The 9,698-nt window shown below is 45.2% G+C and overlaps 1 protein-coding gene across 1 annotated transcript; it reads left to right on the top strand.

Moving 5' to 3' along the window:
* The first annotated feature begins 6,464 nt into the window (after positions 1-6,464).
* On the top strand, positions 6,465-7,472 carry LOC142507486 (uncharacterized). Its single transcript, XM_075619503.1, has 2 exons — positions 6,465-6,866; positions 7,167-7,472. The coding sequence occupies exons 1-2, from the start codon at positions 6,465-6,467 to the stop codon at positions 7,470-7,472; spliced, it is 708 nt and encodes a 235-aa protein (XP_075475618.1).
* Positions 7,473-9,698: the final 2,226 nt, after the last annotated feature.

Raw genomic sequence — 9,698 nt, 5'->3', positions numbered from 1 at the left:
GCCTTTATCCTTATTTTAGGCGGCTGAATCGACTAGGAACGAATTTAGAATATGCAGTGTTTACAAATGAGTTTCAACATCAAATTACGATTCATTTGTATTAAAGTATAATCAAGAACTCTATCTATACTAATTGTATGGGTATACAGATAAAGTAAAACGAAACTATGAAAAGTTAAATTATATTAAAATAAAGATTGTTTAATACACTTGAGTCAATAAATTCCCTAGCCAACCGTTAACTTGTAGGACATCTACTCTAAAAGCTTGGATACATATGTAGATGCTGAAACCATGATTCATACAAAAATTCTAGCCACGAACGCCTTAAAAAAAAACACACTAATCAGTGAAAAAGAAGAAAAAAGAGCGCAGCAAAAAGACGCATCTACCGAGGATTGAGTCATGACTTTTAATTCAAGCTCCTCCCCTTGTTTTTATTGTTTCACAGGCAAGTGGTTTATTTTAACAAACATGATTTTGTTTTATCGTTTCTTCTTTACGAAATAATTTATTTAATTTAACAAACAACATAACGTGGCTGAATCTATGTTTACAACTTGGTTACTTATACATACGCATTTCTTTTTGATTTATTTATATCTATATTGCATTGCTTTTAACTATTTGAACAATCATTGAAATGTCATATTTATTCAAAATCTAGCACTTGAGAAAAAGGATTCAAGTAAGACCACACAAAAAAAAAACATTTATGTCTATATATTTCGGAAAACCTTAAATTCCATCAAATTCATCAAAAGAATTGCTAAGCAATTGAAAGTACTCACTATCTGCTTCTTAATAGGAATATTGAATTCAATATTAGATAAATAAATCATATGCCTAACTTACGAAAGCGACTAAGAATATTTGGGCCTCCTTGAATGATTAAGAATTTTTTTTACTAATAAAAATGTTGATGATTATTTATTCACACCTCTGAATTTTTGTTCTCAAAGGTTTTAAATCGTTTGTGTACCTTATTTCATTCTACTTTAAATTTACCACTCAAAACTCAATTAAATTTGCTAAATAATGTCTAACTATTCTAATTATGATCATCAATATTTTATTAAATTACACTTTCTATAGCAACGAAACACGCGCTTAACTGAGGCCTAAACTTTCACAATATGAATGATACCCTGTATGGGTCCGGGTCACTAAGCTAATATGTCGGGTACCATCCTCAAAAGCCCGGGCACTACGCCTCTTCCCGGGTGATCAACCAACAGCCCGGGCTAGCGCACAATTATCCGGGCCACCTCGAAACTTGCACCATACTCGAGTGTTATCGATACAGGCAGTGTAATCTGTCAGAACAACTTGGGCTTGGAGTGTCCTAGAAGCTATCAGAAGCTACAAGTATGGGTAGCCGACTTGCCATACTTAGTAGGTGACACGAGGATCGAGATACCTACCCCATTTTTCTACTATAAATAGCAGGTATCAATGTCATTTATAGATCCGGAAATCTTTGAACATTCAAGCACTTACATAATTCCTCTCGAATATTGTTTGTGTTCATCTAAAACTTGCTGACTTAAGCATCGGATTTGCTACGTCGGACACCCCTCCGGCACCCATTCATGAGTTCCTTTCTTAGTTGCAGGTTTTGTTGCAGCCACTATCTTCAATCAAATTCCAAAACACTATAAATGACTGATTTGATCCGTTGGAGCCCCCTACCCGGCTCATCTATTTCAACCAGATCACATCATTGGCGCCATCTATGGGAAACTTGAGATTAAGACGTTGATATGGCTCGTACGCGAAGAACTAACCAGGATAATTCCCGGGTTCATGGTGATGATGCTCGAGCTTTGGGACAAGGTGGTGGTGCTCTTCCCACAGGACCCAATCTTATTACCACGACCCCGGAGGATTTGGCTAGAATGATTTCTGAAGCGGTGGCTAAGGCCATGGCCCGTAGAGATCATTCTCGCCAGGCCACTCCTCCAAGAGAAGAGCAGGAGCAGCAGCAGGAGATGAGGAGGGAGGAGGAGGAGATGAGGAGAGAGGACGAGGAGTCTAGTGTCGGGTCCAAATCTCCAACTGTAGCAGAAGAACTGCTGGAACTAAGACAAAAGATGAAGGTCCTGGAAGGGCAGTTGGAGAGCCGCAGTACTTCCCGGGAAATAGCCAAAGGATGCCCATTTGCTGAAGCCATTGTCTAGGAACCCCTTCCCGGGAACTTCAAATCTGCCAAAATAAAGGATTACGACGGCAATGCAGACCCCGAGGAGCACCTGGCCAGGTTTGAGAATATGGCCATGTTACACTCTTACACTGATTGAATCAAGTGTAAGGTGTTCTTGACAACATTGGTAGATTCTGCTCAGAGGTGGTTCGAGGGATTGGCTCCTCAAAGCATCCATTCGTTCAAAGATTTTCAAAAGGTGTTCTCACACCACTTCAGTAGTAGCAAGAAATACAAGAAGACTGCTTTTAGTCTTTTTGAGGTCAAACAGAGCCCGGAGGAGAGTTTAAGGGCTTACATCAGAAGATTCAATAAAGTGGCTCTAGATGTTACTACTTGTGCCACTGAAACAAAAACGACTGCATTCACCCAAGGCTTGAGGGTGGGTGAACTTTTCAAATCACTAACCAAGAAAGTGCCCGGGGACTTCGAGGACTTATTATCCCGGGCAGAAAAATACATCAATATGGAGGATGCCCAGAAGCAGAAGAGACCGGGTATCTAAGCCCGACGAGAAGGGACAGAGGAGGGGTAATCCAGGGCACTTCTCTCACCACGTGCCTCTGAAGATTGCCCGGGAGAGGGAGGTGCAGGAATGCAGTAGAGATCTTGTGAGGCCCGGGGCCAAAGAGGGCGGGGGGTAATCGCCGGTGCCATAAGATTGCACGGACAATGAGCGGCTTCTGGCAGGCTTCTAGGTGAAGGGAACATGAATGAACCGATCCAGCACCGGAATGAGAGGGATTCTGAAACTGTTCAATGTAATTGACTGTACAGTGGCTTAAAAGATTTGATATGTACTACTCATATCACGAAGGTGCATCTTCTTTTCGGTAGCTTATCACATAAGAACTCCAAAGTTAAGCGTGCTTGACTTGGAGCAATTTTGGGATGGGTGATCTACTGGAAAGTTTTCTAGGGTGCGTGTGAGTGAGGACATAAGCACGCTGGAAAGACCCGTCTTGATACAGTGAGGACAGTCGTCGAATTTGGGACGTTACAGTTGGTATTAGAGTCGACCTCTCTTAGTACGGTGTGGTTCGGGGACGAACCAAGCGGAAGCTGGTGGGCATGTGAGGCCTGGGGCCAAAGAGAACGGGGGGTGATCGCCGGTGCCATAAGGTTGCACGGACAATGAGCGGCTCCTGGCAGGCTTCTAGGTGGAGAGAACATGAATGAACCGATCCCGCACCAGAATGAGAGGGATTTCGAGACTGTTCAATGTAATGGACTGTACAGTTGAAGAGGGCTTAAAAGATTTGATATGTACTACTCATATTACGAAGGTGCATCTTCTTTTCGGTAGCTCATCACATAAAAACTACAAAGTTAAGCGTGCTTGACTTGAAGCTATTTTTGGATGGGTGACCTCCTGGGAAGTTTTTCAAGGTGCGTGTGAGTGAGGGGACATAAGCACGCTGGAAAGATCTGTCTTGATACAGTGAGGACAGTCGTCGAATCTGGGGCGTTACAGATCTGGCCCCGGACTATCAAATATCTCGGCCTGAGAAAAGAGGATTTTGCACTCTCCACAAAGTATGTTATCATAATACCGAAGACTGCAAAACTTTGAAGGGAGATTATGCCTTACCTTCCGCCACGGCACCTGGCCAAGCCAACAAAAGACCGAGATTGCCACCCTGGACATCTCGGCAACCAGAATCCAGTTCATGGGGAGGAGGTTTGAGGAGTTATGCAAGGAACGAGCCCGGGAGGAGGAAAGAACCCGAGCCCGAGAGAAAGAAGAATTCGCCCCCTGCCATATGATTGATTAAAATGATATCGGGAGGCTCCACTGATGGAGACTCCAATCGGGCGAGGAAGTCAAGAAGTAGGAGGGATTGTATGGAGGTAGAAGGGGTAAGGAAAAGTGAGGCGGTGATCAGTTTTGGCCTGGAAGATTTAAAGGGGGTGAATTTACCCCATAATGACGCCCTGGTTATCCAAGCCCGGGTAGCCAATTATGATATTTTGAGAGTCTTCGTGGACTCGGGCAGCTCTGTTAATGTCATCTTTAAAGACGCATTCATGAAAATGGATTTGCAGGGCTATCATTTGTAAGCAGTGGAAACTGCACTTTTTGGCTTTGCTGGCCATGTGGTTTACCCGGAAGGAGAGATTGTCTTGCCGCTAACCCTAGGCTCCCAAGATCTCAAAAAAACAGTGATGACTTCTTTCACTGTAGTGGATTCCCCATCTTCATATAACATCATTCTGGGGAGGCCCGCTATGAATGAGTTAAGAGCTGTAGCATCCACCTACCACCAAAAGATAAAATTTCCTGTGGGAGCACGGGTAAGAGAAGTCCTGGGAGATCAGCCATCTTCTCGAAAGTGCTATGTGAAGGCAGTCCGGGCTGATCAGAGCAAAATCAGGTGGGAAGGGAAGAAAGCGAGAGTTGATGAAGTGGGAAGAAGAGTAATGGAGAAGGGAGAGGTTCATTTTGTGGCTGAAGAGGAGCAGGAGATGATAGAGGTCGGACCAGGACAGCAAATTTGGGTGGCTCGTGACCTCAATTCATCCACCCGGGTTAGTCTGATAAATTGTTTAAAAGCTAATATTCATGTGTTTGCCTAGTCCCAACAAGAGTTAACAGGGATCTCACCCCTGATATCGGAGCATCAATTGAATATTCTCCCGGGATCTCACCCGATGAAGCAGAAGAAGAGACACTTTGGTCCTAAAAAAGACAAAGTTATTGATGAACAGGTGAAGGAGCTGCTGAAGGCCGGCCACATTCGAGAAATTCAATTTCCTAAATGGCTTTCGAATGTGGTGCTGGTACCTAAGTCCACCGGAAAGTGGAGAATGTGTGTAGATTTCCGCGACCTCAAAAAAGCTTGCCCTAAAGACCATTACCCTCTGCCCAGAATTGACCAACTGGTGGATTCCACCTCGGGTTTTGAACTGCTGAGTCTCATGGATGCTTACCAGGGGTATCATCAAATTCCCTTGGCCAAGAATGATCAAGATAAAGCCAGCTATGTTGTAATGCCTTTCGGGTTAAAGAATACAGGGGCTACTTACCAGCGTCTCATGAACAAAGTATTTGAGAAGCAACTGGGCCGGAATGTGGAGGTATACGTGGATGACATCCTAGGCAAGTCTAAAGAGGTCGCAAATTTCATTATTGATCTGAAAGAGACCTTTGCCACTCTAATGCATTGCGGGATAAAGCTCAACCCTGCCAAATGCATTTTTGTTGTCAAGAGTGGCAAGTTTTTGGGTTTCATAGTGACCGATCGGGGGATTGAGGTAAATCAGGAAAAAGTCAAATCCGTGTTGTGAATGCCATCTCCCCTATCTGTCAAAGAAGTACAGAAGCTGACCGGGAGAATTGCTTCCCTGTCTCGATTTATATCCCGGTGAGCACACATGAGTTATCCCTTCTTTCAGGTTCTAAGGAAGGCCCAACAATTCAGGTGGGATGAGAAATGTGAACAGTCCTTCCAGGACTTGAAGATTCACCTAGCAGAGCTCCCTGTATTGGTGAAGCCGGAGCCCGGGGAAAAGCTATTTGTTTATCTGTCTACTACGGAGTATGCTGTCAGCTCGGTTCTAATAAAAGAAGAAGGCTCTGATTAGAAGCCTGTCTACTATGTCAGCCATGCTCTAAGAGGCCCCGAGCTCCGTTACAGTGAAATAGAGAAGATTGCTTTGGCCTTGATCATGACCGCCCGGAAGCTGCGACCTTACTTCCTGTCACATCAAATAATTGTTCTTACCTATAGTCCTCTTGGCAGGATCATGACTCATTCAGAAGTATCCGAACGGATGATCAAGTGGACAGTAGAGTTGGGAGAATACGACTTTGAATACAAACCTCGGGTTGCCATCAAAGCACAAGCCTTATCAGATTTCTTATCCGAAATGATTCATCCCGAGGAAGAAGAAGTTTGGAGAGTGTTTGTGGATGGGGCGTCTAGCTTGCTGGTTGTGGAGTAGGGGTTGTAGTAATATCTCCCCTGGAAGAAAAGATTAAATTTGCATTAAGGATTGATTCTCGGATAACAAATAATGAGGCTGAGTGTGAAGATGTCCTCGCCGGTATCTGAGCTGCCCGGGAGGTTGGAGCTTCCCGGATTATTTTGTACTCCAATTCACAATTAATCACTCAACGGATAAAAGGCGTTTATGAAGCTAAGGGTGACATGATGATCAAATATCTACAGCTCATTCGAGCCCAAGCAGAAACCTTTGTGGATTGGAGTATTGAACAAATACCCCGGGAGGAGAATGGAGAGGCTGATGCTCTGGCAAAATGGCTGCTTCACTATCAGAAGTCAGTACCCGGGAAGTCTTGCATGTTTCCCGGTTGGTCCTTTCTATTGAAGAAGAAGCATTATCAACATTAGAGAATTCCTGGATGACATCTCTGATAAAGTTCATTGTAAAAAATGAATTACCCGTGGATAAAGCCCGAGCTCAAAAGATTAAGAGACAACCTCCCAGGTTTGATCTCTTAAATAATATCTTGTACAGGAGATCATTCCAGGGACCATTATTAAAATGCTTATCTGAGGGAGAAGTGGAATATGTCCTCCGAGAAATTAATGAAGGATGTTGTGCTGAACACCTCGGAGGAATATCTTTGGCCCGAAAGACAATGCTTGCCGGGTTCTGGTGGCCAACTCTTAGCCAAAATTCTACCCGAGTGGTCCAGGTTTGCGAAGGGTGTCAACACCACTCAAACTTTCAACATAGCCCGGCCACTCTTACGAAGCCTGTTTGGGCATCTTGCAACTTTGATCAGTGAGGTATGGATATTGTGGGTCCCTTCCCAATTGCCCGGGCTCACAAGAAATTCTTACTGGTTGCTGTAGATTATTTCTCTTAATGGGTGGAAGCTGAGCCCTTAGCCAAAATCACAGAGTAGGAATTTTTGAAATTTCTGTGGAAAAACATAGTATGCCGGTTTGGAGTACCCAGAAGACTGATCTCAGATAATGGAAGACAATTTCAGGGCAAAGAGATTAGATCATGGTGCCGGGAAATGAAGATCACACAATACTTTACATTTGTTGCCTATCCTCAAGCTAATGGCCAAACAGAGGTTGTCAATAGAATCATTGTACAAGCACTGAAAACCAGGTTACAAGGCAAAGGAAAGGACTGGGTGGAAGAATTGCCTAGTGTTCTCTGGGCATATAGAACCACTCCCCGGGCACCTACTCAAGAAACTCCTTTTAACTTGGTATATGGTTCTGAGGCAGTCCTTCCAGTGGAAATTGGGCAAACATCTTCCCAGAGTAGAATCTTACCCGGATGACAATGATCAAAGCCGGGCTATGGAGTTGGATTTGATGGAAGAAAAGAGAGACCGAGCATTCATTCGAATGGAAGCATATCGGAGCCGGGTTATGAAAACATATAACAGGAAGGTCCGGATCCGAGACTTCAAAGTAGGAGATTTATTCATGAAGAAAGTCAATCATTCCGGGGCTGTTGGGAAGTTAAAATCACGGTGGGAAGGACCCTATAAGATCACCCGAAGGGTCAGTACGGGATCTTTTTATTTCGAAGATGCCCAAGGCCGTTTTCTTATAAGGCCTTGGAATGTATTTAATTTGAAAAAGTACTATGCATGACAGATATAATTATTTCATGGAAGAAATAAATGAAAGATCTATTTTCTCAGAGAAAAAGTGTTATGAATGTTTCTTTTATCTTATCCTGGGAGGTACTAGGCCCCGGTTATTAAAGAAAAGCCCAGGGCACTACACCCTGGCTCAGGGCACCACACCTCGACCATTCCTAAGTCCCAGGACATGCTCCCCGCGCACAAGGCTCCGCACCTTGGTTCTTAAAAGCCCTGGGCACTACACCCTGGCTCGGGGCACCACACCTTGACCATTCCCAAGTACCGGGACATGCTCTCCGGCCCAAGGCTTCGCACATTGGTTCTTAAAATCCTAGGGCACTACACCATGGCTCGGGGCACCACACCTCGACCATTCCCAAGTCCCGGGACATGCTCCCCGGCCCAAGGCTCCGCACCTTGGTTCTTAAAAGCCCAGGGCACTACACCCTGGCTTGGGGCACCACACCTCGACCATTCCCAAGTCCCGGGACATGCTCTCTGGCCCAATGCTCCGCACCTTGGTTCTTAAAAGCCCAGGGCACTACACTCTGGCTCGGGGCACCACACCTCGACCATTCCCAAGTCTCGGGACATGCTCCCCGGCCCAAGGCTCCGCACCTTGGTTCTTAAAAGCCCAGGGCACTACACCCTGGCTCGGGGCACCACACCTCGATCGTTCCCAAGTCACGGGACATGCTCCCCGGCCCAAGGCTCTGCACCTTGGTTCTTAAAAAGCCCAGGGCACTACATCCTGGCTTGGGGCACCACACCTCGACCATTCCCAAGTCCTGGGACATGTTCCCCAGCCCAAGGCTCCGTACCTTGGTTCTTAACAAGCCCAGGGCACTACACCCTGGCTCGGGACACCACACCTCGACCAATCTAAATCCCGAGATATGCTCTCTTGCCCGATTTTCCCATTTTTGGTATACGCATTAAGGTTTTATGTTCGGGTTTATGGTTGCTTACATCTGGGTTAATGACTGAGTATAAGGCATTTGATTCGATTGTAAGGATCAAAATCCCGGGTACTTATTTGAAGTTACCGGTTAATTCACAACACTTAGAAAATTTTCTGGTTATTTGCATACAAGCAGTTATATTACCCGGGTTTCTTGAAGACTTGTCAGAATATTATAAAGAACAATTGAGGGAAATTGAAATTTCATTAATGAAAGCCCGAGGGCAAGAATTACAGAAAGGGAATAAACGAAGAAAGTAAAATCCTAGTCTATGACTACATTATCAGGCTCTGGTTGCTCTTCTTCAATGGGGGAGTCTGCCTTCTTTTCTTCTCCATCTTTCGGAAGCGATGCAATAGCCCGCCCAAAATCAGAAAAATTCTACTTGTCTGGAGGAAGGAGCCCGGCCTCTTCAAATTGTGCCCGACAATTGTCAAAGCCAGTCTTAAAGAAGGGGTAAGCCTTGTCTATTACAGCCGCTTTGAATTCTGGAGAAAGAAGGAAGGAAGTTTTCAGTTTCTCCCTCTGCTGTTCAGCCGTGGCCAGGGCCTTTTCAGCTCTCTCAGCCCGGTGCAGCTGTTGCTCCATACCCTCAATCAGGGATCGATTTTTGCCTTCAAGAACAGAGTTGTGTCCTTGAAGGGTTTCTTCCCTGATGAGGCCCTCGTTGATCTCATCCCGGGCTTTGTCTAGAGCCATCTGGGTAGACTCCAAGGAAGCCTGGAGGATGGCCACCTCCTCTTCATGAAGTCTCTTCAACCGGGCAATATCTCCTTGGAGCCGATCGTGATTCTCCCTGGCAGCCCGGACATGGGGGGCCTGCTGAGTAGCAATGGCAGCTACTTCCTCGAAGGCTGACAGCAGCATGTCTACGCCCTGTAAGGAAAAAAAATGAAAAAAAAGGGGGGATGGAAGAAATGATAACTTACCGATGAAAGCCTGTTGGAGCCTT

The sequence above is a fragment of the Primulina tabacum genome, chromosome 1 (assembly GCF_025594145.1).
Source record: "Primulina tabacum isolate GXHZ01 chromosome 1, ASM2559414v2, whole genome shotgun sequence".
Classification (NCBI taxonomy): Eukaryota; Viridiplantae; Streptophyta; class Magnoliopsida; order Lamiales; family Gesneriaceae; genus Primulina; species Primulina tabacum.
This window is presented reverse-complemented; position numbering and strand designations above follow the sequence as displayed.